Source organism: Ovis canadensis, chromosome 18, assembly GCF_042477335.2.
Source record: "Ovis canadensis isolate MfBH-ARS-UI-01 breed Bighorn chromosome 18, ARS-UI_OviCan_v2, whole genome shotgun sequence".
Classification (NCBI taxonomy): domain Eukaryota; kingdom Metazoa; phylum Chordata; class Mammalia; order Artiodactyla; family Bovidae; genus Ovis; species Ovis canadensis.
The window spans coordinates 41,788,257-41,816,242 of NC_091262.1; the positions used below are offsets into that span (position 1 = coordinate 41,788,257).

Here is a 27,986-nt window from a genome sequence, read left to right on the forward strand (position 1 = left end):
TTCGTTTGACTTGTCACAGCACCTAGGACATTTCAGACATGGGACTCTGCTTCTGTGTTTCTGGTGAAAATATATCATCCAACGAATGTAAGGGGAAATGGACACAGGACAGGTGAGTATTTATATGGAACCACTGCTGGCTGGGCTTCCCTGGTGGCTCAGTGGTAAAGAATCCACCTGCCAGTGCAGGAGATGTGTTCAATCCCTGGGTCAGGAAGATCACCTGGAGAAGGAAGTGGCAATCTACCTAAGTATTCTTGCCTGGGAAATCCCATGGACAGAGGTGCCTGGCGGGCTACAGACCATGGGGTCACAAATGAGTCAGAAATAACTTAGTGACTCAACAACAACTGTTGGCTTACTTTAAACATATCAGTTCTTATTTTGCTGAGAATTTCTTCTTTGCTGGGGAACTTTGGGATTTGGACTTGACTTTCAAATTGCTGTGTTAGCCATGACATCCATTTGCTGATGATAATGACAAATTCACATGCAGATGAACTAAAAGAGAACTGTGTTACTCTAGAGGGGACAATTCTGTGTCATCATGACAAACTGCAAAGAACAGTCCAATACCATATTTCCTGTGAAGCCAAGAGAGGCTGAGACTCTTCTTGACCCATAATTAGTAGAATAAAATCTATAGCTCTCGGCAACAATGGAAACCTGGAAGGAGATTGTGGCTGAGACCCTGAGTGGACCTGTGTACTTTCAGCTAAGTTTTCTGAATTTCATCTTTAAAGCCGGGCATTTCCAACAACCCCAGCCGAAGGCTGCATCCTCTCCTCATTTACTATTCATCATGATGAAGCTGAATCACGGTTGCCCTGGTTACGGTGGAGCTCCTCTGAGGTCTGTGGCTTCGTAATTAGTGTTGGCTTGGTTACTGGGTGCTTTCAATTTTGAGATTAGAGTGCTGGTAATAAATGCGGCTAGAAGCATCATGAAAAAATTCTAACAGGCTCTGGAAAGAATAAAATAATCATAGAATCAAGGCCCTCCTCCAAAATGGACCATTGAGGATCTCAAGCTGTGGTCCTGATAAACCTAGTAATGAGAAATAAAATGGTAGAGGCTTCCCAGGTGGCTCAGTAGTAAAGAACCCACCTGCCAGTGCAGAGACATGGGTTCGATCCCTGGGCTGGGAAGATCCCTTGGAGGAATGGCAACCCACTACAGTATTCTTGACTGGAGAATTCCATGGACAGGGGAGCCTGGCAGGCTGCAGTCCATGGGGTCACAAAAGAGTTGGACACAACTTGAGAGACTGAGCATGCAAAAATAACAGAAAACTTTTTACACACTGCTATATTTAAAATGGATAACCACAAAGACCTATTGTATAGCACATGGAACTCTGCTCAGTGTTATGTGCCAGCCTGGATGGGAGGGGCGGGGGGTTTGAGGGAGAATGGATACATGTATGTGTATGGCTGAGTCCCTTTGCTGTCCACTTGAAACTATCACAACATTGTTAATTGGCTATACCACAATACAAAATGGTTCTGATGTTAAAAAAATTAAAGAAGAAAAAATAAAAAACAATAACTGAATAATGAAACTGTTAATTAGATGACTTCAGCTAAATGAATTGGGCTGTCACACACAGAATGTTAAGTCTGTTATCAAGACCTTGCTTGTCCCAGCATTCAGTAAACGTTCTTTGAGTTTCTGCCATTACCTCATTCTGGACTCCAGGAGGAGGAGTAGTCCTGGGGAGCCTGGAGGACTGCTAGAAGGGAGGATGACAAGGGATGTAGCCTAAGAACAAGGGTTTCCAGAAAATAAGAGAGGGTGGTGCCCTGAGCAGGCAGGAAGCAGACTAGATGCTCAGAACTCAGTCTTGTCCCTGTGCAGAGGCCCAGCAGCCTCACCAGGCTGAGATAAGGATACCTGGCTGCAGGAATCCAAAGTGTCTGTGAGCATCTGGGGACAGCTGTCCTGTGTCCGAAGCCTGGTCTTTAAGTTGCCTGGAGTTGAGGTGGGTCCGCTGCCAGGGGTGAAAGGGATGAAGGGCACATTCGGGGTGAGAGGGTCTGAGATGCTATCCCCATGCCTACACTTGTAAGAGACATGCAGAGTGCGAGGGGCTCTAGGATTCGTTTGTGACCCAAGTGGTCCCTAGAAGAGCTGCTGCTGCTGCTAAGCCACTTCAGTTGTGTCTGACTCTATGCGACCCCATAGACGGCAGCCCACCAGGCTCCTCCGTCCCTGGGATTCTCCAGGCAAGAACACTGGAGTGGGTTGCCATGTCCTTCTCCAATGCATGAAAAGTGAAGAGTGAAAGTGAAGTCGCTCAGTTGTGTCCGACTCTTAGCGACCCCATGGACTGCAGCCTATCAGGCTCCTCCACCCATGGGATTTTCCATGCAAGAATACTGGAGTGGGTTGCCATTGGAGAACCCTAACCAGCTGGATCTGGAGGGGAGGTCCCGGGGAGGATCTCAGACCTTAGCAGGTAGTGTCAGCCCAGGCTCACAGCGGGGTGGGCCAGGGGCCAGCACAGAGCAAGTGCCATCCCACCCACTTCCCACTTCCACTGCTGTGATGCTCAGTCTGGGCCCCCAGGCCCAGATGCCACCAGGGATGGAAAAGTAGAAGATGGAAAGGGGAGAAGTGCTGAACACGTCCTGGAATGAGGTAACATTAACCCTGGAAAGATTGTTCTCAGCTGATAAGAGACCAGTATCACAACGCAATGATAAGGGTCATGTTTATTTTTCCTACATCAGGGGACCCAGGCCAAGTTAAAGGGAGGTATAAAAAATGAAGAATGTGTTTCTGCAGTTCTGAGGCACCCTGTAGAAATGTCAACACACCACATAAAATATAGGTGAAGAGGATTGAGACCAAACATCGTTCATAAGCACAGACATAAATAGGCTAAACTTACCAATTAAAGGAAACAGAGATCTTGAAAACAGTAAGCTATATGAAATCAGCCAGACACAAAAACACACATATTGTATGATTTCACTCCTGTGATGTCCCTAGAGGTATCAAAAATCTCAGAGCCAGAATGTAGATGGTGTTTTCCAGGGGCTGGGGGAGAGCGGAGGGGAGTAGTTAGTGTTTAGTGGGACAGTTTTTGTTTGGGAAGATGAAAAAGCTATGGAAATGGATGGTGGTGACAGCGGCACAACAGTGTGAATGTACTTAATGCAGCTGAATTTCATGGTTACAAATAGTTAAAATGGTACATGTTATGTGTATTTTACCACAATAGAAAAAACAAGGGGGGGAAGACGTCTACCTTTATAAGCTGATTAAAATGCCACTTAATTATGAACTCATATGTGTAATCAAGAAAAAAATCAAGATGAGATGTTCTCCCCATACCTACACTCGTAAGGGACCTGTAGGATGTAACTGGCCCTAGAATGTATTATCATTGTTACCATTGATATAATAGATAAAACTTTTCTTATAGAGAAATATACACTTTTAAAAATATTAGACAATATTTATGGAAGAATACTAAGAACTATTTTAGCCCACCAGGTTCCTAAATCCATGGGATTCTCCAGGAAAGAATACTGGAGTGGGTTGCCATATCCTACTCCAGGGGATATTCCTGACCCAGGGATCGAACCTGTGTCTCCTATGGTTCCTGCACGTAGGCAGATTCTTTACTGTTGAACCACCAAATTTCCTACTTATACTCATGGCTTTAAAATTGATTCAAAGCCCAAAGAGATCACAAACAAGAAAAAATGCAAGATCTGCTAAATAACTAAAATATCAGCAACCCCAAACAATTTGACTGGTGAATCTTTTCAAAGAGTCATGGAACAGATGGTCCCCTTGGCCTTTATATCATTGTATGCATGTTAGTCACTCAGTCATGTCTGACTCTTTGCAACCCCATGGACTGGAGCCCGCCAGGCTTCTGTGTCCATGGGATTCTCCAGGCAAGAATACAGGAGTGGGTTGCCATGCCCCCCTTCAGGGGATCTTACCAACCCAGGGATAGAACCTATGACTCCTGTGTCTCCTGCATTGGCAGGTGAATTTTTTACCAAGAGCCCACCTGGGAAGCCTTGGACTCTGCTGACATTAAAATTATGGTAAGGGACTAATATGAACTCTACACATACAAATTTGACAATTTAAATAAGATGAATCAACTTATTAAAAATCACAAGCTACCACAACTCAGAACAGGAAACAGACAATTTGAATAGCCTTATACTATTAAGGAAGTTATTTTTATAATTTTAAATCTCCCCCAAAAGAAATCTCCAAGCCTAGATGGTCTCACTAGAAAATCCTATCAAATGCTTAAAGAAGAATCAATACCAATTCTAAATAATTTCTTCCAGAAAGAAGAAAAATGTTCGTGTGTTGCTCATTTTCTAGTTGACTTCTTTGTTCAGTGTTGAAATTTCTTCATATACTCTAGATACTAGTCCTTTTTCAGATATGCCACTGCATATTTATTTCTCCAAAGTGTATATACGGATGTCAATGAAACACGTGAAAAGAGATTTAACATCATTTGCATCAGGAAAATGCAAAATGAAACCATATCGCCACACATCTCTGAGAATGACTAATATATATATATATATATATATATATATATATATATATATATATATATATACTGTCAACACCAAATGCTAATGAAGATGTGGAGAAACTGAATCATTCATACATTGCTGATAAAGATGTAAAATGTACGGAAGTGTGGCTGGAAAAGTCTCTTAAAAAACTAAACATGCAGTTATAATATGGAAATTGTGTTCTTGGATATTCATCCCAGAGAAATGAAAACTTATGTTCACACAAAAATACATACATGAATGTTCACACCAGCCTTATACATAACAGAAAAAAACAGAGGTAGTGCAGGTAATTAGTTAAACATGCTGTCATCCTACATACCATGCAGTGCTACCCCACAATGAAAAGGAACGGACCACTGATATACACAACACCACCTTGGATGAACCTCCATGGAATCATGCTGAATAAAAAGAGCCAGTTCCAAATGGTTGCATATGCATGTTTTCATTTACACAATTTTTTGGAAATGAGGTTTTTTTTTTTTCTCTTTTGAGAAATAGTGAACAGATTCGGGGTCTCCAGGAGTTAAGAGTGGGCAAAAGAGAAATGAATGTGGTTATAAAAAGATCAGCATGAGGGATCCGTTGACTGTGGTGGTGGATATGTGAACCTACATGAATGACAAAATCACATAAAACAACAGACATACTCTCACACCCATCCAGACAAATGAATATAAGTAAAGATGGGGAAATCTGATTGCATCAATGTTAATATTGTGGATGTGATATGTTATTATTGGAAGAAATCTGAAAAAATGTACAGCAGATCTCTGGGCTTCCTAGGTGGCTCTGTGGTAAAGAATCTGCCTGCCAATGCAGGAGATCTGAGACACGACAGTTTGATGATCCCTGGGTTAGGAAGATTCCATGAAGAAGGGAATGGCAACCCACTCCAGTATTCTTGCCTGGGAAATCCCATGGACAGAAGAGCCTGGCAGGTTACAGTCGATGAGATCACAAAGAGTTGGATGGGACTAAGAACAACACACAACGACAAGATTTCTATTATTTCTAATAACTTCATGTGAATTCACAAATGTATCAGTAAAAATAAAAAATTTTCAATTGAAAAATTTAAAAAATTTATATGAATCCTAACTCTTCCATTTCTATTCTGGAAATAAAAGCATTTTTTGGGTGACATTTCTATAGGTGTTCATTGTATATTAAATAAAAAACAAGTTTCTGTATCCATTTTAACATGGCTTTGAAAAGATGTATTTTTCAGATTCAACAGGTAGGATGTAAAAGTAAGGACTTGTGGGATTCTGGTTTATATAAACTGTCTGATTGATACAGACTTTCATTCTTCATCCATTTCTAAAATAAGAGGATTAGCTATGGATGATTTTAAATTCCATTATTGCTAAGTCTCTGTGTCCATAGGCTTCAACTTACTCATTCGTTATCCACCATGAAAAGTGTTTTTCTATTTAAAAATTTTTGTATCTATGTGAGATGATGGATATTCACAAAACTTACTATGATTATCATCTCATGATGTAACTCAAATCATGATGCTGTGTGGGGAAAGAAGCTAAAAAAGTCAATATATGTATACGTATAACTGATGCACTTTGCTGTACAGCAGAAATTAACACAACATTGTAAATTAGCTAGACTCCAATAAAAAATTTTTTTAATTGCTATTCTGTATACCTGGATACAGTGTTGTATGTAAATTATATCTCAATAAAACTGGAAAAATAAAAAAAGGTCTACCTAGAAGGGTGGGATAGGGGAGGAGAGGAAGGTTCCAGAGGGAGGTGATACATGTATAATTATGGCTGATTTGTCCTGCTGTACGGCAGAAACAAACACAACATTGTAAGGCAATTTTTCTTCAGTTAAAAAAATAAAAAGCTCTATTGCATCACAAGGTACTAAATACTGATTTAAATCCATATCAATCAATGTAAAAAGTTAAGAAAAAATATGCTCTATAATATTTGTAACAAAGGGAAAGCACCTTTATTTTCCTAGCTTATATGTCTGTCCACCTGGAAACTAAAAGGTAATTTTGGGAAAACTTTTAGAGTCAACAAAAAATTTCAACATATGAAATATACAAAAATCAATTGCATTTTGGCTTCCAAGAAGATGACGGAAATGTGCCTTTCCCTGTTCTTCCGAGAACAACTGAAAACCCTGGACACTGTTTATAAAAATGCCAGCAGCAGTTCAGCACAGCCCCTGACCTCTCAGAAATGACAGCCAGTGCATAAGTAGCTGTGAGGGCATTGTTATTGTTCAGTCATTCAGTCATGTCTGACTCTTTGAGACCCCGTGGACTGACTGCAGCACACCAGGTTAGTTTCACTATCTCCTGGAGTTTGCTCAAACTCACATCCATGGAGTTAGTGATGCCATCCAACCATCTCATCCTCTGCCACCCCCTTGTCCTCCTGCCCTAATACTTTTTCCCAGTATTAGGATCATTTCCAATGAGTCAGCTCTTCACATCAGCTGGCCAAAGTATTGGAGCTTCAGCTTCAGCATCAGTATTTCCAGTGAATATTTGGGGTTGATTTCCTTTAGGATTGACTGGTTGGGACTCTCAAGAGTCTTCTCCAGGACCACAATTCAAAAGCGTTAATTCTTTGGGCTCAGCCTTCTTTATGGTCCAACTCTTACATCCATACATGACTACTGGAAAAACCACAGCTTTGACTACACGGACCTTTGTCAGCAAAGTGGTGTCTCTGCTTCTTAATATGCTGTCTAGGTTTGTCATAGCTTTTCTTCCAAGGAGCAAAAATCTTTTAATTTCATGGCTGCAGTCATAATCTGCAGTGATTTCAGAGCCCAAGAAAATAAGAGGCACGGCTCTAAGTTAAAGAAACAAATGACAATGCCCCATACTCGGGCGCCAGGGTCACATCAGGGGTCACTTGGCACTTGCACTGAATGTCACGGGATACACACTGATCTCCACCCCAGCCACGCACTGCCTACCACATGCACGTTTCAATATAACCAAATGAGAAGCCAAATTGTGATAAAATATAATGGTTTAATTCAACAAATGAAAATTCAGTCCACAGCACACCACCTACAGCACACAATCTATAATTTTCCAGGATTGAAAAGATAATTCTCTTTTTAAATTGGAAAATGAGAACTAAATTGTTTGGACGCACTCATTATCAAGCTTATATGTTATCTCAGCACTTAGAATAGACTTACAAAATTGATTTTCAAAACTTTAGTGCAGAGAAAAATCAATGCAACAAATGTTAGAATATAATCACTACTTCAGTTCAGTTTAGTCACTCAGTCGTGTCCGACTCTTTGCGACCCCATGAACTACAGCACGCCAGGCCTACCTGTCCATCACCAACTCATGTCCATTGAGTCAGTGATGCCATCCAACCAACTCATCCTCTGTCATCCCCTTCTCCTCCTGTCCTCAATATTTCCCAGCATCAGGGTCTTTTCAAATGAGTCAGGTCTTCGCATCAGGTGGCCAAAGTACTGGAGTTTCAGCTTCAGCATCAGTCCTTCCAAAGAACACCTAGAATTGATCTCCTTTAGAATGGACTGGTTGGACCTCCTTGCAGTCCAAGGGACTCTCAAGAGTCTTCTCCAATACCACAGTTCAAAAGCATCAATTCTTCCGTGCTCAGCTTTCTTTATAGTCTAACTCTTATATCCATATATGACTACTGGAAAAACCATAGCCTTGACTACATGGACCTTTGTTGGCAAAGTAATGTCTCTGCTTTTTAACATGCTGTGTAGGTTGGTCATAACTTTCCTTCCAAGGAGTAAGCATCTTTTAACTTCATGGCTGCAGTCACCATCTGCAGTGATTTTGGAGCCCCCCAAAATAACGTCAGCTACTGTTTCCACTGTTTCCCCATCTATCTGCCATGAAGTGATGGGACCGGATGCCATGATCTTCGTTTTCTGAATGTTGAGCTTTAAGCCAACTTTTTCACTCTCCTCTTTCACTTTCATCAAGAGGCTTTTTAGTTCTTCCTCACTTTCTTCCATAAGGGTGTTGTGATCTGCATATCTGAGGTTATTGATATTTCTCCCGGCAATCTTGATTCCAGCTTGTGCTTCATCCAGCCCAGTGTTTCTCATGATATACTCTGCATATAAGTTAAATAAGTAGGGTGACAATATACAGCCTTGACGTACTCCTTTTCCTATTTGGAACCAGTCTGTTGTTCCATGTCCAGTTCTAACTGCTGCTTCCGGACCTGTTTACAGGTTTCTCAAGAGGCAGGTCAGGTGGTCTGGTATTCCCATCTCTTTCAGAATTTTCCACAATTTATTGTGATCCACTGCAGGGAGCCACCACAGGAGATCCCACCCATGACAAGGTCATGTGGAAGAGAACTGTTAAGCAAGGCTTCAGAACTCAACGGGCTCCCTAGGCTTTCTCGAGCATCTACCCCCAAAACCATAATCTGTCTGTTTTACTATTTCATGACTTTCACCAACTCCTCTGACATTAACAGGGGGCTATTCCTGACCACCTTTCTCTGGAAAAAATCAACTTACAGCTATAGCTAATAAGTCTCCTGGACATGAGAAGAATATTTCCAGTCAAAACCCCTATGTTAGCATTTTAGTTTGCTTGGCAGATATATCCAGACTCTTGCAGCTACACATATGATTATTTATATCCTCCCAACTGTGAGAGGCACAGAAAGCCTAAAACATAGAGCCTTTCAAAGAGTTAAAAGTTATTAGAGTAGTGTTAATGTAGGATTTCATTATTTGGCCAATGCTTGTTGCTAAGTTCCCATATCTCTTATTCACTCTGCACCTGGGAGTGCATTAGTTAACATAGTTAGAATGCAAGAAAAACAAGTGTAGCCTTGAATTTAACCACATCAGACTTTTGAGATATTTGGTTCTTTCTTGTAACTTACTGCACCTTTATTCCGTGAGAAATGTAACTTGTTTAATACTTTCTGAGGCTGACATAGATTAGAAATATAAGGAAAAACATTTCAAGGGAAAATAAGTTTTCTGGTTGAGAAGCCTTTATCAGAAGAGGGTCATAAAATGTTCACAGGCCTCCAAGGCCTCCAAGATAATGTACACAATATTGTTTATGGGAAAGGTTTGCAGAAAAAATCCTGGTTTCGATAAAGACAAAACAGATGTAATGTTTGGGCTGACTCTGTATGACTTTGCATCTTTCATTTCCCTCTATGTATAAGACAAGGTATAAAAGTACCTTTAAAAAATAAAGCTATTGGGCCTTGCTTACTGAAGTAGCTTGGTCTCCTCGTGTCAATCATTTTCTCCCTCTCTCTCCCCCTCCCTCTTTTTTCAGGCTGATCTCTTGGAGCATAGAGGCTCCCTGCATTCACTGACTTGCCCGGGTTTCTAAGACCTAAACGGGAAGACGTTCTGCGTCTTCACTCCCTTGAGAGACCGGGAAGGCACCTGTGGCCTCCGTGAACAGGGCAAACTTCTTGTCTCGAAGTTTTATTGGCTTTCTATGTAAACCAAAGAATATCAGCCTCTTTCTCGCCTCTATTTTCTCATCTATAGTATTCTTTCCTTATCTCTCTCTCTAAATCATCCGCCGACGCCGTTTTTCCTTCAGGTTCCCCTGGATCCTGCGGGGGCTATACCCTGGCAATCCACACAGTCAAAGGCTTTGGCATAGTCAATAAAGCAGAAAAAGATGTTTTTCTGGAACTCTCTTGCTTTTTCCATGATCCAGCGGATGTTGGCAATTTGATCTCTGGTTTCTCTGTCTTTTCTAAAATCAGCTTGAACATCTGGAAGTTCACGGTTCATGTATTGCTGAAGCCTGGTTTGGAGAATTTGGAGCATTACCTTACTAGCGTGTGAGATGATTGCAATTGTGCGGTAGTTGGAGCATTCTTTGGCATTGCCTTTTGCTGGGATTGGAATGAAAACTGACCTTTTCCAGTCCTGTGGCCACTGCTGAGTTTTCCAAATTTGTGGCATATTGAGTGTAGCACTTTCACAGCATCATCTTTTAGGATTTGAAATAGCTCAACAGGAATTCCATCACCTCCACTAGCTTTGTTTGTACTGATGCTTCCCAAGGCCCACTTGACTTCACATTCCAGGACGTCTGGCTCTAGGTGAGTGATCACACCATCGCAATTATCTGGGTCGTGAAGATCTTTTTTGTACAGTTCTTCTGTGTATTCTTGCCACCTCTTCTTAATATCTTCTGCTTCTGTTAGGTCCCTACCATTTCTGTCATTTATTGAGCCCATCTTTGCATGAAATGTTCCCTTGGTATCTCTAATTTTCTTGAAGAGATCTCTAGTTTTCCCCATTCTATCGTTTTCCTCTATTTCTCTGCACTGATTGCTGAGAAAGGCTTTCTTATCTCTCCTTCCTATTCTTTGGAACTCTGCATTCAAATGGGTATATCTTTCCTTTTCTCCTTTGCTTTTCATGTCTCTTCTTTTCACAGCTATTTGTAAGGCCTCCTCAGACAGCCATTTTGCTTTTTTGCATTTCTTTTCCATGGGAATGGTCTTGATCCCTGTCTCCTGTACAATGTCATGAACCTCCATCCATGGTTCATCAGGCACTCTATCACATCTAGTCCCTTAAATCTATTTCTCACTTCCACTGTATAATCATAAGGGATTTGATTTAGGTCATACCTGAATGGTCTAGTGGTTTTCCCCACTTTCTTCAATTTAAGTCTGAATTTGGCAATAAGGAGTTCATTATCTGAGCCACAGTCAGCCCCTCGTCCTGTTTTTGCTGACTGTATAGAGCTTCTCCATCTTTGGCTGCAAAGAATATAATCAATCTGATTTTGGTGTTGACCATCTGGTGACAACCATGTGTAGGGTATTCTCTTGTGCTGTTGGAAGAGGGTGTTTGCTATGACAGTCCATTCTCTTGGCAAAACTCTAGACATCTAAAACAGTGCTACAATAATAGTAACTGATTTACTAGTAGAACAATATTGATTTGGGAGAATTTTTAAGAGAGGAATCATCATGAATTCCTTAGACAATGCTAAAACATCAGAATAAACCCAAGGATACAGTAAAATTATTTTTGAAATCCCTTTCATAAAGTCCATGACCTTTATCAGATGGCTTGCGTTTCATTACTCACCAACTGACAGCCTTCCAGGGAGTTGACGAGCTGAGCGTTCTGACAGGAAAGTATTGAACCAGCCAAATTCAGCATCACACACACTGCCGAGAGCAGCATGAAAAAGGTTATCTGGAAACAAACCAGATAAGAAATTTATCATTTACTGGGAGAGACCAGAGGAAAAATTATTTGGCTTTCAAGAAACTTTCAGACCATCAAATAATCACACGAATAACGTTTCTATGTTTCCAAGGAAAGCATTATTTGTTAAAAAATTTTAAATCATATTACCTTAAATCAAATAGAAAAGGTAGTGTCTGAAAAGCCATAGCCAGCAACCATGATTTTATTTGAAATAGATGAATATTTTAGAAGCTAAACTTGAAAATACTATACATTCCATAGTCTCAACATAGTGTTATTGATACATACTCTCAAAAATAACAAGTGATATATAAATTACCAAAGAAAATCAAATGATAGAAGTATATTTATTAGAAAGTCTATGTCTTGTAATTTTTATTATGGAAAATTTCATACACATGTAAAACCAAAGAAAATAGTAAAATGAACCCCACCAACACACCCATCATCCAGCATCAGGGGTGATTAATCCAGTCACCATCAGTTTTATCATTTATACTCTCTCCCCTCCAAATTATTTTGTAGCAAGTATTAGACAGCATATGACTTCATCCTTAAATATTTAAGTGTATATTTCTAAAATAATAAAACTTTTTGAAAACATAAAATGCTGCTATCACGTCTATGATAATAATGCATTAATATATTTACAGTTCACACTTGTTTCAACCTTTCTTCATATTTTGTTTGAATCAGGTTACACAAGATACAAAGGAGTTCCACAGTGAAACTGGTGGCTCTGAAGTTTAGATATTTTTAAATCAATGTGCTTTTCCTTCCACTATGGGCTTTTTCTTCCTTGAAATCTTTTCACTAATCCTATAGTTTTCTATAGGCTACACTTTGTCTCCTATCACTTAATGTTTTTCCATCTTTTGTAAATTTTATAACTTCATTGATAGATCCAGAGGCTGATCAAATTCAGACTAACAGAAGGTAAATAATGTCTCTCTGTGCTCTTAGCAGCCATTTAAAAAACTCTATTTTATTTTTAATTGGAGGGTAATTGCTTTACAATGTTGTGTTGGTTTCTGCTGTACAACAGTGTGAATCAGCCATAAGTATACATATACCCCCTCCCTCTTGAACTCTCTTCTCCCCTAATCCCACCCCTCTAGATCATCACAGAGCACTAGGTTGGGTTCCCTGTGTTATACAGCAATTTCCCATTAGCTATCTATTTCACACATGGTAGTATATATATATCTTCGGGAGTGTAACCCGAAGCAATGGCACCCCATCCCAGTACTCTTGCCTGGAAAATCCCACGGATGGAGGAGCCTGGTAGGCTGCAGCCCATGGGGTCACGAAGAGTTGGACACGACTGAACGACTTCACTTTCACTTTTCACTTTCATGCATTGGAGAAGGAAATGGCAACCCGCTCCAGTGTTCTTGCCTGGAGAATCCCAGGGATGGGGGAGCCTGGTGGGCTGCCATCTATGGGGTCACATAGAGTCGGACACATCTGAAGCGACTTTAGCAGCAGCAGCAGTATATATATCAATGCTGCTCTTTCGATTCATCCCACGTTCTCCTTCACCCATTGTGTCCACAGTCTGTCCTCTACATCTGTGCCACCATTCCTTAGCAGCCATATTTCAGGATTGCTTAGGTCCATTCATTTATTAGGGTTTCCAAATTAGAGCTAAAGCCATCATTTCTACTCTCTTTATTCGTGGAAATCAAGATATAGAAGGAGACTCTTCCTCATTAACTGTTTGCCTTAAAGTATAGGTTCATATAGGGAAAGGCTACAAGCTAGATTCTTTACATTTATCTTCCAGATTCCAAAATAATTAGCTGATATGTTGCCAGACTTGCAAAACAAACTCAAGCCTATGTGGTTAGTTAATACTCTTGCCACACTTAAATCTAAAGAAACAAAACTTGAAAAAATATGATCAAGAAGGGGGAGAGTATCATGAAAACTTGTAAAATACTTTGAAATGGGAGGAAAAAAAATACTGGATCCTGTCTAATGCACCTTTTTGAGTTGCCTGTGTTTGCTGTCTTTATTTTACAACTCAGTAAGATGTAGAATATTCATGCTAATGCAACGATTTTTGACAATAGAAATATAACTGAATTTTGTCTGGTGGAATGCAATGATTATCCCTCCATGGATGCTCACCACTTTTACATCTTTTGTAAATTCATTTCTGCATTCTTGATTGCCTACGTGTGTACATTCTGTGAATTCTCTTTTAGACTGGTAGTGACATCTTACTGGTTCCTGCATTAAAGAATGAGTCAAATACAATCTTTTTCACACAATTAAAAAAAATTAGTTGGATCCCTAGCTTTCTTCAAAAGTATTGTTTGGAGTGTGTGCGTGTATTTGAATCATTATGAAGGATAAACTTAAACACATTGGATATGTTTCAGTCACTGGAGTCATTAGCAAGAGAGACTCAATTCAAGTTAACACAATACTAATTTACTTTGAAAGCTATCATGTTCCAGGGTCATCATACACATTTCTTGCCCTAGTTCTGAAATCAGGCATTTCACCAGTAAGCCCTGATTCTTTTCAAAGAGAATGGTGCTGAAGAATAGATGCTTTCAAACTGCGGTGCGGGCAAAGACTCTTGAGAGTCCCTCGGACTGCAAGGAAATCAAACCAGTCAATCCTAAAGGAAATCAACCCTGAATATTCATTGGAAGGACTGATGCTGAAGCTGAAGCTGAAACTCCAATACTTTGGCCACCTGATAGGAAGAGCCAACTCATTGGAAAAGACTCTGATGCTGGGAAAGATTGAGGGAAGGAGGAGGAGGAGTTGACAGAGGATGAGATGGTTAGATAGCAACACCAACTCAATGGACATGTATTTGAGCCAACTCTGGGAGACAGTGGAGGACAGGGAAGACTGATGTGCTGCAGTCTATGAGGTCACAGAGATGAACATGACTTATCAACTGAACAACATTTAGATAACACAGTTTTCATGCTAAAGGTGCTCTTGCTGCTTGGGTGATCACTGTTTTAAGCATTTTCAGTTGTTAGGTATAACATATCATGTGTTCATACTGCAATCTTGGATTCAAATTCACAACTACAGGGTTTTTATTTAATCACATCAACCTTATATCTCCACTTCCTTTCAACCATGCCCCAAACCTTACTTCTCATTATAATTAACCATCTGATTTAATCTCATAATACCCACAAGTCTCAAAGTAACAATGCTAATATTACCACCAAAAACATGATTATTAAAGGTTTTTCTGTTTCCTTTTATCCTCGGAGAACATTCTACCAGGATATGTAGCCAAATTATGGTGTCCTAGAGTCACCGGGGTTCCTTTATGTGTGGTTATGCTACCAACTGGGAACCTAGCTTATTGTCTCATTTTTTTTATGGTTTTCTAAGTTTATATTGCTTGCAATTATACAAAAGAATCTTAAAGTCAAATCCATGAGTTTTAAATAAATCTAGCTTTTATTCTATCTCATCCCTCATCCATTCTACTTCCTCCCTTCTCCTAAAGGTAGCTTTTTTTTTTCAGACACGCTTCACAGCTTGTGTCTTAGTTTCCCAACTAGGGGTTGAACCCGAGGCCCATTGGCAGTGAAAGCTCGGAGTCCTAACCACTGGACCACCAGGGAATTTCCTGTTTTTCTTTTTTTAAACCTAGGCAAGGTCATGACATTTGGGGTGCTATGTATCTTGATTCCACTCTGGGATTCTATACTTTGCAGTACCTCCTATAGGTATTGGCTCATGAAAACTGAAGACCTAAGGGTTATTTAGGCCTTAAGCAGTTATAAACTCTGAAAGTTCAGGCAAACTTTTCTTTGACAGATCAACTCTCCCCCCAGTTTATCCCTCTCCCTCCCCCAACACTGTAAATCAACTTACCCCAATACAAATTATAAAATAATGGGAGGAAAAAAAGAACTTGATTCAATTTGGTGCCATGTGCCACTAGGTACACCTGTACTTCTTTTCTAGACACACACCTTAGGTTTGCTGTAAGCATATTTACTCCCTTTGTGCTCCTCTCAGTCCTTCTCTCATTGATTTGACTGTGCCCCTCTGACCTTCATGTTTTTGGTGGACAGGCCACACTTCAACTCTTCTTCTTTCATATTGTTCTTTTAAAAATCTTCGTTGGGCATCCAACTCCTACCTAACCTTTATCCTAAACCACTCGAATCCATTCAGATGTTTTAACAATGTGAGTGACAACTATAACACAGATTTGATTTTTGCCTGAGAATGTGATTCAATTAACCTTCTCTCTGTTTTATATACCAATTGGGGGTTCAGATGTAGTTACATATCAACATAGTTCTGTATTGTTCATTCCTGGATACAAACCAGTCAAATATTTTCTGAGTTCATCTCTTTCCTGTTTGTTTTCCTACATGCAGCCACGGCATCCAACACTTCTGCTACCAATGTACTGTTTCTTAACTTCAGAGTCACTGGGTTCATTAGGTGCACGATCTGCTCAAGTCACTACAAAAAGGGCTTTTACCAAATGCTTTTCCATTATATCACACTTCTTTCCAACATCCCCAGTATTAGCTTCCTCAACTTCTGAATCATTCAGGATAGGACAGGTTACAAATAACTCCAGAATCTCGGTGTCCTAACACAGCAGAAATACTTTCTCCTGTTACATGACCAAAGCAGGTCAAATGGGTTTTGCCTCAGGTTCACTTGGGGCTTCCCTGATAGCTCAGTTGGTAAAGAATCCACCTGGAATGCAGGAGATTCCAGTTCGATTCCTGGTTGGGAAGATTCCCCTGGAGAAGGAGTAGGCTACCCACTCCAGTATTCCTGGGCTTCCCTTGTGGCTCAGCTGGTAAAGAATCCGAAAGCAATGCGGGAGACCTGGGTTCAATCCCTGGGTTGGGAAGATCCCCTGGAGAAGGGAAAGGCTTCCCATTCCAGTATTCCTACCTACAGAATTCCAAGGACTGTATAGTCCATGGTGCCGCAAAGAGGCGGACACGACTGAGGGATGTGCACCTTCACTTTCAGGTTCACTCAGGCTGCTGCTGCTAAGTTGATAAGCCCTGTCAGACTCTTTGATACTTCATTGACTGTAGCCCACCAGGCTAGAATTCAGATTTCCCAGGCAAGAATACTAGGGTGGATTGCCAGTCCCTTCTCCAGGGGATTTTCCCAACTCAGGGCCTCCCACATTAGCAGGTGGGTTCTGTACTGTCCTGAGATGTCAGACAACCTCCCAGGCAAGAATACTAGGGTGGACTGCCAGTCCCTTCTCCAGGGGATTTTCCCAACTCAGGGTCTCCCACATTGGCAGGTGGGTTCTGTACTGTCCTGAGATGTCAGACAACCTCAAAACCCCATATCCTGTTCACTACACTGCAGACACCCCCTCCAAGCCCGGTTGGATCTTACTTTCTGCTCTGTTTATGTGGGCTCCATCGTGAGCTATTTTTCCATAAACCACACAGTAGAGTCGGACTAGAAGAACAGTCATGATTTACAAGAGAATGAAAGAAAAAGTTAAAAAGAAGAAACTTTAACAGTCCTAAGCCAAGGAAAAAAAGCCCAATTTAAACAAATTTGTGCCCATAACTTTACATAAACTTCCATACCTAATTATCACACTACCATACACAGTAACAGGCAGCATCAACCCGTTTTATAGGTGAGGAAAGGTCTGTGTACAACTTAATCTCCTTAAATTTGTAAGCGAGGCAGACTCTGAACCCAGGTAGTCTGATTCCCAAATAGGCATGGTTAATCACTAAGACTTTTATCAACTTTTCCATGACCCACAGAAATAATTTTACATCATGACCCAGTATGTCACACATATAAAAGTAAAGCAACTTCAACAAAACACTATTTACCTCAATGATATGTAACAAAAATTGTTTTCTTTTTTCCTTATGATGCTGGTTTTCAGTCATGAAATTTCTCATGAGTTAGGGTTAAAATAAATGCATAATGCTAAATTGCTTCAAAAATACAGTATTTATTATAACTATAGTAGCAAAAAAAATTGAACAAAATGGTCAGCCACACAGCATAGTAATTATCAATGTAAAAAGTTATTTGGAAAAACTACAATACACACATTGCTTAGAATGACTCAAAATGCTTATATGCATAGAAAACAGATTTTTTAAATAGCTGCGTTAAGGTAATAGGGGATATAGGCAATTACACTTTCGTTTTCAATTTACGAAGACTTTTCCTTTACAGAGTGGGGCAGTTCAAAGGCCGGACAAGGGCCAGTTCGCTTATATTTCCTTGGCAGTTCCAGATCCGGGTAGGAAGTTTTCCAATTCGCTTTATAAAGCTAACAAGATCTTTACACCAAAAAACACAGACACTGAAGCAAATCAAAACAAAACAAGTCACCCTCTAAATGAAATTTTAGAATCAAAACGACTTACAACATTACAAGAATTAAAGTTTGCAAACACGTCCTGGAACTACCACGCATTTAAACAATCAAGATGCTTCCTCCCACCTCCAGCCCTTCCCCCGGGGAGGGAGCGGGCCCTGGGGTGTGTCTCAGATTTCAAGAGACAGGAGCAGGGGTTGGGGCAGAGGCAGTGGCCGGACTCGGGCCCGCGGGCTGGGGTCTGGCCCTGGCCTCCTCGTCCGCCAAAGCCTCGCAGTACTGCGCCGGCCAGTCCTTGGGGTCCTGGTTGTGGACTTTAGCCACAAACTTGAGCACCTTCATCTTGCTGGTCTCCAGGTTGGTGCGCGGGCCCCACTGGAGCTCGTAGTCCACGGGGTCCGTGTGCGGGATGCGCCGGTAATCCAGGTATCGCTGCCGCACGAAGTCCTCGGTGATGAGCTTCTTGGGTTCCCCGAAGATGAGGTGCTTCTTGTCGGGGTGTACCCCGAGGCGCCGCAGGAAGTCCCAGACCTCGGTCTCCTTGATGGTATTGCCTTTCATGAAGATGAGCCCCAGCACGATCATGAGCAGCCCAGTGGTGGGCGTTCCCTGGTCGCCGCGCACCTCCGCGTCCTCTTCCACCGGTTCCAGCGTGTTGACCAGAATGTAGGTGTTGCTGCGCGGCTCCAGCTCCACCAGCCGGTACCCGAACACGTACTCCAGGCGCTCGGCCGCCCGCCGCAGCAGCTCTGGGAGCACATCCTTGTAGTCGCCGACCACATGCCGCAGGATGTCGGTGCGGCGGATAGGGATCTTCCTCTGGTCCTTGATCAACAAGAACTGCACCAGCTCCGCCACCTTCAGCTCCAGCTGCTTCTGCGAGCGCGGCCCCGGCGCGGGGGAGGCCTGGGCCCGCCGCTGCGACGCGGCGCCGCCCGGCCCGCGAGACGTGCTCGGGGCCTCCTCGCCGCCGCCACCCGGCTCCCGCTCGCCCTGGGAACTGGGGCGGCCCCGGCTCTTCGGCTTTTGCGACATGTCGCGGCGGCGGGACCCCGACCGCGCGGACTCCCCGTAACCGGCAGCGGTGGCAGGGATTGAAGGTCGGTTAGGCGTTAGTCCGTGGGGCTGTGGGAGGGTCCGGAGGAGAAGCGGTTGTGTCACAGAAGCTGCGCGCTTGCGTCACAGAAGCTGCGCGCTTGCGTCACGGAGGCTGCGCGTTGCGTCATCGAGGCCGCGCCGCGTCTAGAGGTCGCTCCGGTCTGGCCAGCGGCCGCGGACGGCGGCGGTAAGAAGCGGGTGTTCCTTGCAGCCTTTCGGGCTTTATTATGATTAAGTGTCGTCGTTATTACCAAACCCTGCAGATGGCGAACAGGAAGCAGAGCTCCTGAGCGAGTGTGCGGCTTGGCTCAGGATCGTACCCAGGCCAGGGCTGTAGAAACTTGAGAGTCAAAAGCTCTGAAATCAGGGCTGTTTGTAGGTGAAGGAAACTCCCAGGATGAATATGGGAGAAAAATACGGCGAAGAGAGTGGAAAGGAAGTAAGAGCAATTTCTTTCCACACGAAACGACGTAAAGACAATTAAAAGACCCCAAGGACTACTAGTTTGCCTTCGCCAGGCCCTTCTCACCATTTTCCACCAGTTACTTTCTCTAAAGCCCGAGTCTGTTTAGAAACAATGGTAAACAGCTTCGTCTCGCATACAGGGCTCTTTCTCCGTGTCTTTTCACCTTTCAGCCTTGATATTCTGTGTAATCAACTCTTTCCGCCGGACAGCTATGGCACAGTCACCCCAGAAAGCACGATAAGTGGAGGGTTTTTGCTTGATCCGGGGAGTTTTATCTATTGGAAGCACGTGCTCATGGAAAGATGGGCCTTGGGCTCACAACCACAGATCTGGCAGAAATGGCTAAGAGAATGCTACCAACAGAGAAGTCGGTCTCAAGAGACTACCATTTAATTTGGGGCATCTCTGACCAAGAATTGCTAACATGTGAGTCTCTAGCCTTAGAGATCAACGAGAAAGCGAAAACTCCAGGTTATCATCCCTCATAATCTGTGAAATATCTACTTTATATTTTTAATTGTGCTGCTGTAGTAACCAACGTGAGTCATTTCATTAACTCAAACCATCTGTAATCTGCTGCCATTACATCCACAGATCCTAGCAAATGGGTTCCTTTTCTATTTACTGACTTGCAAAGGCGAAACTTAATTTCCCTCTTTGTCTTCTTAAAGCTACCAGAAAGTGGGTAAACTGTTCAAAGAACCAAATCAAGTTGAGTTCCTCTTTAATGCAAATATATTCAAAGGAAAGCAATTCACAACACATTATTTGAATAATAACATCAAAACACAACCTTATTAAAATTTCATTAAATGTTGGTAGCATAAAATTTTGTTGTAATTTACTATGAAAATGCAATCTGATAATGGCACTGGAAAAGCAATACTAAATGTAAAATGATACTCTGTGTTGTGATGCAAGAATGCTAAAATCTGGTAAACTATGAGTAATAACGTTCTCTTCCACACAAGATCTAACAGTATATCCCCAAGCATCAATCTTAATGGCAGAAGCCTGCTAAGAAAAACAAATGTATCATCAAGGCACTCATTTTTTTCTTTCACAATGGGACAATCCATCTGCTTCAGTTTACTTGCAAATTAAAATTTAAACTCAAATGCAAAGAAACCTCCTACAGTTGAGAATCCTGCAAAAGGTCCCTTCAGAAAGATCAATTGTATCTCGAGTTTAAAAAAAATCTACCAAAAGATGACAGAAATGGGAAATAAGAGGAAAGCCATTGTCAATAGCTGGGCTGGGTTATTTTTTAGTGTTCTGTCTTGCTCAGGTAGTCACTTCAGTTCCTAGTAATCCCACAGGTCTAGCAACCCCTGTGACTATGAAAATCAACATCTTTACCCAGATAGCAGATGTCATACTCAAAATGGGTGAAAAAAATACCAGTTTTAAGTCTTAAAACACCTCTCTACACAGCGTCTGGAAAATAGAGATGTAAATTAATAGGATTCGGGTGATGTTTTAAGCACTGCAGGGGGATGTCTCCCAGGCCACATTCCACCTCAGGCTGACATGGGAACTGACACTGACACTGTTGTGATGAGGATGGCAGTAATAACACTAACAGTAATAACAAATATAAACTTGGATCAAACCTTCTGAGTAGTCCAGGTATTACCTCATTTAATCTTCACAACAGCCCTGCGAGGCCTATGCTTTTATGACCTTTTCACACAGATGAAGAAACTGAGGCACAGAGAAGAATGTTAACTGTAGCAAGGAAGCTGAAGCTGTGGATCTGAACTAAGGCAGGCAGCCTACCTCCAGAGACTGCTCTCAACCATATGCTGAGCACACAGAGAACACAGATACCAGGACCTTGAAAAATAAAGGTTTGGGAGTTGGATCTAGACTAGAGGGAAAGCTGCTGATACTCCCTTCTGTTCCCAAATCAACAAAATGAGACTACTAGTCCAGGCTTCAGGGGACTAAGATGAGAGGTTTGCCAAACACCTAGCACAGGGCCTGTGTTTCCTTCAGGGGTTTTACGTTAAACAGTCCTCCCTTGGCTTCTGGCAACTGGTGCTAGAGCCCCTTCAGATATGAAAATACTTAGATGCTCAAGGCTCATACAAAATAGCATCAGTTCAGTTCAGCCGCTCAGTCATGTCCGACTCTGCGACCCCATGAATCACAGCATGCCAGGCCTCCGTGTCCATCAAACCCATGCACGTCAGCAAACACCTCTAGATTATTTTAATATCTATATGATATAAATGCTAGGCAAACAGTTATAATTTAACTGCTGTGTAAATAGTTGCCAGCACTCAGCAAATTTAAGTTTTGATTTTTTGGCACTTTATGGATTTTTCTTTTTTCTCATATTTTTGATCTGCAATTGTTTAAACCCACAAATGCAGAACCTGTGACTATGGAGGACCAATGGTATTTAAGGGCTGTCAAAGCTATATGTAGAAAAGGTTTACTGCAGTGAAGCACATGTACACCAAAATCAGGAAGAGTCTGGAAAAAATTACCAAGGTGCTATTAATTTTCTTTTAAAAAGTGAAATTCAATGTTGATTTTCTTGACTGGGAGATAAATGAAAAATATACTTTCAGTGAATTTTAACTTCATTGTGACATCATGCCTCAGAAGTTGCTGTTGCTGCTAAGTCGCTTCAGTTGTGTCCGACTCTGTGCGACCCCATAGACGGCAGCCCACCAGGCTCCCCCGTCCCTGGGATTCTCCAGGCAAGAACATTGGAGTGGGTTGCCATTTCCTTCTCTAATGCATGAAAGTGGAAAGTGAAAGTGAAGTCGCTCAGTCATGTCTGACTCTTTGCGATCCCATGGACTGCAGCCCACCAGGGATTTTCCAGGCAAGAGTACTGGAGCGGGGTGCCATTGCCTTCTCCACAGAAGTTGCACACATTCAAGTTGTAAGTAAATTCATCAAATTCAAGTGAGTATGATATTTATGACTTTTTGTTCAGCCAGTGGAGGAATAAGAACAAGTGGTTAAAAAAGAAAAACATGTGCAAACACTTTATGTTAATGGCCTTAGTATTTTTATTACTTGACCCCCCCAAAAATTTTTATTTGAGGCAAAAACTGAACTAGCTGAGATTTCAAGTCCATTGAACAAAGAAATGCCTAGTATGTACTGCTCTTTAGATGCTTCTAAGTAATTAATTGGTTTATATCATCTCCTTGGTAGCAAATGCCTGCTAAGAAGCTCTAATCATCTTTATTATCTACTAGATTCTCCTCTTCATTCAGCAGAAGTTCTTACAGAAATAGAAGAAGGTTTTAAATTTATAACTTCAACCTAATACAAAAAGCAGGTAGGTAATATGTATATATTTCAATGCACTGACGTATATACACCACCATGGGTAAAGTAGATACCTGGCGGGAAGCTGCTGTATAGCACAGGGAGCTCAGCTCAGTGCTCTGTGATGACCTACAGGCATGATGGAAGGGTGGGAGGGAGGCTCATGATGGAGGGCAGATATGCATACTTATGACTGGTTCACATTATTGTACAGCAGAAACCAACACAACTTGAAAAGAAAAGCAATGATAAAGCATGCAGTCGCCATGTATGAGCAGTTTCTCTGCTTTTTCCAATGGAAAGAAGTGGATGGAGCACGATACGTCAGTACAGTAGTTGGGGTGGGTGGGTAGGCAGATGCTATGTCCGTGCATAGATGGCAGGAAAAGCAATCCGGATAGTTTCATGCTTTTAATGAAACCCCTTGTATGTGCTCACGTGTAACTAAGATCCATCCTGGTTAAATCATGTGATAGGACTACCTAATAACACTTTGTCCCTCAGGAAAGAATATATTAAGTGGCAACAGAGCCTTCTATGAGTGGTGAAAGGGAGTGGAGAGGTGGGCTCAATGAGGCAGCATCTTTCAAGCGTTGTAGCCATTAGGCCCAGAAGCCTCCTCTTAGACTCTTTTCAAGAGATATGTATCCTACAATCACCCAGGGTCTTTTACTTAGGAAAACCAATAAGGCTTATTAAGTTAAAAGGTTACAAACACATAAGGTCTTATTAGTAGCCAATAAGTTGCTGTTTATTTGCTTGCTTCTGCCCTCTTTTCTGTATCTGTCCTTCCCCATTTCTCGGAGGCCCTCTTTTCCTGCTTGCACGTGGCTCAGTGACCGGTCAGGAGTCCAAGCAGTGTCCTCTCAGGGGTCACACAAGTTCTCTTTCCTCCTAGTGAACAAGCTGATGGGTGATGAATGCCCAGCCAGGTTTGCCTTTGCTAGGGAGTCACCTGTTTCAGGTGCAAGCCAATGCAGAGGAGCCCTTAGAGATGGAGGAGCAGTCCCCATGCTGCTGTCTGAATCCCGAGATCCGGAGTTCAGGGTCAGACTCCTAGGGAGAGCTGGTCACTGAAACAAGTAAAATCCCCTCCTTCTGCTGTACCTTCCTGAGAGTAGATTACCCTCACTCAAAACAGCAAATTCTAAACCCATTCTCTCAGGGAAAACGGAGCTGAAGAATGAGCCTTGTTTCATAAGAACGGAACTCGACAAGGTATCGTTACCTATGTTAACCAAAAATTCCCAGAATGGAGACCTACTGGGAGTAAAGAGGTGTTTGTTGGGGATTTTTTGGCACTGCAGGCCTGGAGACACAGATCCAAGAAAAACTTGAATTGTGTTCCCTCAGATGACAAAATGAAGGAGGCTTTACAAAGGCAGAAAAAGACAAGGTTACATAAGTGGTCAAGAATTAGGATCAGAGGTGGCAGGAAGCAAGGGTGATTGTTAAGTGAGGACTGGTTGGGATTGGAAATGACTACATAGATGGGGGGGCGGGGCTTTAAAAATACAAGGTTGTCACTCGCAGCTCCTTGCACATATTTTGAAAACTATGGCAGGCTACCGACCCAGCCAACTCTAGAGCGGTCCACCTCTGGGTTTATCATTTAAGACAGTAACTACTTTTGCTCTTTCAGCTTTTGTGAATTCGTTTTTATATCACTTGCAGCTAAAAACAGCTCCAGAGCACCTCAACTGACACCTGTAGATGTAGGAGTCCCATGGTACCAGTCCCTTCCACCTGGCTCTGAGATCTGTAGCCATTCGAATGGAGGCTTGAGATGCTGCTGAAGCTCAGGTAGTGGAGCAAGATCACAGCCAAAAATAAATAAATAATAAATGGATATATAAATTAAAAAAAAAAATGATCAGGCAAAGAAAACTCCTAAGATGCACAGTGATTTGAAGGCAGGAGAGAGCTGAATTCTAGAACAGATGGCTACCACGGGGCAGAACTAATGGAGGAAACAAATAGTCCATATAATGGAAACATAATGAGAACACATAAGGAGATATTATTAGAGCACAACAAACTGCTTCTAGAACAGAATAATGCTGGAGTTTTTTCATTTAAAACTTCAAGAGAGGCACCATTAAAGAGAACATTCCCTGCAGAAAACCAAATTACTATTTTAGGAGGCTCAAATGAAAGACATGTCCCATAATAGAGAACAAAAAGTTAACAAAATGAAAATCACAAATGAAATATCAAGTTATGAAGGGTAGAAGCAGGAGGCACAATAAGTAAATAATTTACATTTTAAATTACAAGTTTGGGGAGGAAAAAAATGACAGAAGAAGCAAACAACATCAAAGAAGAAGCAGTTTGGGTTTTCTGCTTGAAAGTGTTCTGAAAAGGCAGACTTTAGATACGTGCTGGCAGATTTTCTGAATTTCAAGAAGAGACAAAAATCATACAAGCATGAAACCACACAGACAAAAACAACGAGTTCTTTCTAGAAATAATCAGCTTATCATCACATTTCTTGCTTTCAGTCTTGGAAACTAGTAGATAATGGAATCACAGTTACTGACTAGAGAAAAGATGGGACTCTTTCCTAAGAATTCTCTACCAGGCAAAGTATCATATCAGCACAAAGGAATTGATTATAGGTTGTGCAGGGTGGGGAGTGTGCCTTCCGAGGGGGCCACTGTGAAAACACTCCAGCCACTCACACCAAAGAACTCAATCAAGCAAGGATCCATGGGAGGGGAAGACAGTGAAGTGAGTAACAGCAAGAGCACATTTTGTAATATTTATTTTAAAACCCTAATGGACAGTGATAATGTAAATTATAACACAGTTGTTCATAAGGATTCTCGAAACAGAAGAAGGGATATTTTGATAAGAGCCTGGGCCCAAACACTTTCAGCTCGCCCCAGGAACAAGAAGAAGAGTAGGGAGACGGATTCTTCTCCAGGTGGGGTGGGGTGCTGAGGACACTGAGAAGTCCAAGGTGGGAGCTGTGATGTCTCAGTTCCAGACCCCTCATGTTGGAGTGGGGTCTTTGGGAGCTCTGTCTCTCTCTTGTTAGAAGGCTTCCTGCTGGGTTTTTCCAGGGAGTGGCCATGGGGGAAGCTTGACCGGGGGTGAGGGGGGGCTATGGTCAGTATGGTCCTAGCAGTACCCCCGCCCTGGCAGTGACCTCCATCAGCCCCCAGTCTCTCCCAGAACCAGCTCACTGTTCTCTCCCGAAGGTGTGAACAATAGCAGGGCACATCCCTGCAAACAGGAAAAGGGTAACAGAATATTACTGCTACGTTTGCCAAGACCTTTGAAAACAGATGGAAGGGGGAAATTCCTAGAAAAGCACAACCAATCAAAACTGATACAAAATCAGAAGAGTTTGACTGCTTCTGGGAGCTGATGAATCTGTTATTCGAAACTTCCCCTCAAAGGAAACCCCAGATCTGGGTGCCTTCACTAGTGAATTCTACTGAACTTTAAAACAGAAATAATATGAACGATAATACTTCCAGAAAAGAAAACAGGGACTATTCCCATTGTGTTTTATGAAGAAAGCATAAACTTAACATAAAAATCTGACATGGACATTTTGAAAAATCAGGATGAAAGCCCATTCTCCCTCATAAATAAATAATCAAAACCCCTGAATTAAAAAGACACAAAATCACAAGATTCAACATGAGAACTCAAATCCAGGTAATTCAGTATACTAACAGAATAAAGGAGATCTCTCATATGGTCATCTCAAAAGACAGCAAGAAATCATAAGAGAAAAGTCAATACATATTCATGATTAAAAAAAAAAAAACCAAACACAAACCTTAGCAGTCTTGAAATAGAAACTTAAACAGTCACTACAAACAGTCTGCATCAGACATCACACTTTATTGTGAAATTTAAAGTGTCTCTTCTGAGGTGAGAAATAAAGAAAACTTCTATCCATAACCATGTCTGTTCATCGTTATATTTGAGGTCACAGCCAGTGCAATAAAAAAAGAAAGAAAAAATTTGAAGATTGGAAAGAAGCAAAATTGTCTTTCCTCTCATCAAATGTTATGATTCTATTGTTGTTGTTCAGTTGCTCGGTTGTGTCCAACTCTTCGACCCCATGGACTGCAGCAAGCCAAGCCTCTCTGTCTTTCGCTATCTTGTGGAGTTTGCTCAAACTCAAGTCCACTGAGTGATGATGCCATCCAAACATCTCATCCTTTTGCCTCTTTCTCCTCATGACCTCAGTCTTTCCCAGCATCAGGGTCTTTTCCAGTGAATCAGCTCTTTGCATCAGGTAGCCAAAGTATTGGAGCTTCAGCTTCAGCATCAGTCCTTCCAATGAATATTCAGGGTTGATTTCCTTTAGGATTGACTGGTTTCACCTCCTTTGTTGGCAAAGTGGTGTCTGCTTTTTAATACACTGTCTAGGTTTATCCTAGGTTTTCTTCCAAGGAACAAGCATCTCTTAATTTCGTGGCTGCACTTAATCCAAGATTTGTGTCCATAACGTTATTATACTTAGCCACAAAAGACAAATGTATATGAAATTTGATCCAGGCTGTACACGGATATCATTTTTCTAAAGGATACCCTGATTCATATTCTCCAATTTCTTCAATTCGACTACCAAGCTGAGAAAGCCATACTTTCTTAATTGTAATTTATATTCAAAACATAAAATTTCTGTCCTCTCTGTCCTCCATGCAGTCAGCCCTGCCCCTACCCACCCCTTTTGCTTTGTATGTTGTTTATGGTGATTCTCAATGGTTTCTGACAATGGTAGCTCATTTACCTCTTTAAAATTATTTCAATGTTATTAATTTTAATTTCTTTTAAAACCTATTTTCATTCAGACATGCTTTCTTAATTTAGGAATGCTCAGAGTTCATCTGAAAAAACTAAGACTCTAAAGTCAAAGACCAGTTTTAGTTGGAACCGTCCCTGAGAAACATGAAGCATTTCCATGCATGAGCCAAAAAACAAATATTAATATGTGTTCAGAACACATAATACAACTCTGAAAAACTGAAATAGCCGCTGCTGC

General features: G+C 41.6%; 2 protein-coding genes across 2 annotated transcripts in view; both read right to left on the bottom strand.

Moving 5' to 3' along the window:
- The window catches only part of ENTREP2 (endosomal transmembrane epsin interactor 2), a 243,756-nt gene that overhangs the window by 42,610 nt on the left and 173,160 nt on the right, over window positions 1-27,986 (bottom strand). Inside the window, exon 3 of the mRNA XM_069560063.1 lies at window positions 11,658-11,768. Coding sequence (XP_069416164.1) covers window positions 11,658-11,768 — 111 coding nt within the window. The remainder of the gene's footprint in view (window positions 1-11,657; window positions 11,769-27,986) is intronic.
- NSMCE3 (NSE3 homolog, SMC5-SMC6 complex component) lies at window positions 17,271-19,481 on the bottom strand. The gene has a single exon (XM_069559967.1). It carries the CDS (start codon window positions 19,153-19,155, stop codon window positions 18,298-18,300), a length of 858 nt encoding a protein of 285 aa, XP_069416068.1. The 5' UTR covers window positions 19,156-19,481; the 3' UTR covers window positions 17,271-18,297.

Bases quoted from the DNA above. Each gene is read 5' to 3' on its own strand.
- NSMCE3 (XM_069559967.1), bottom strand. From the start codon at position 19,155: ATGTCGCAAAAGCCGAAGAGCCGGGGCCGCCCCAGTTCCCAGGGCGAG.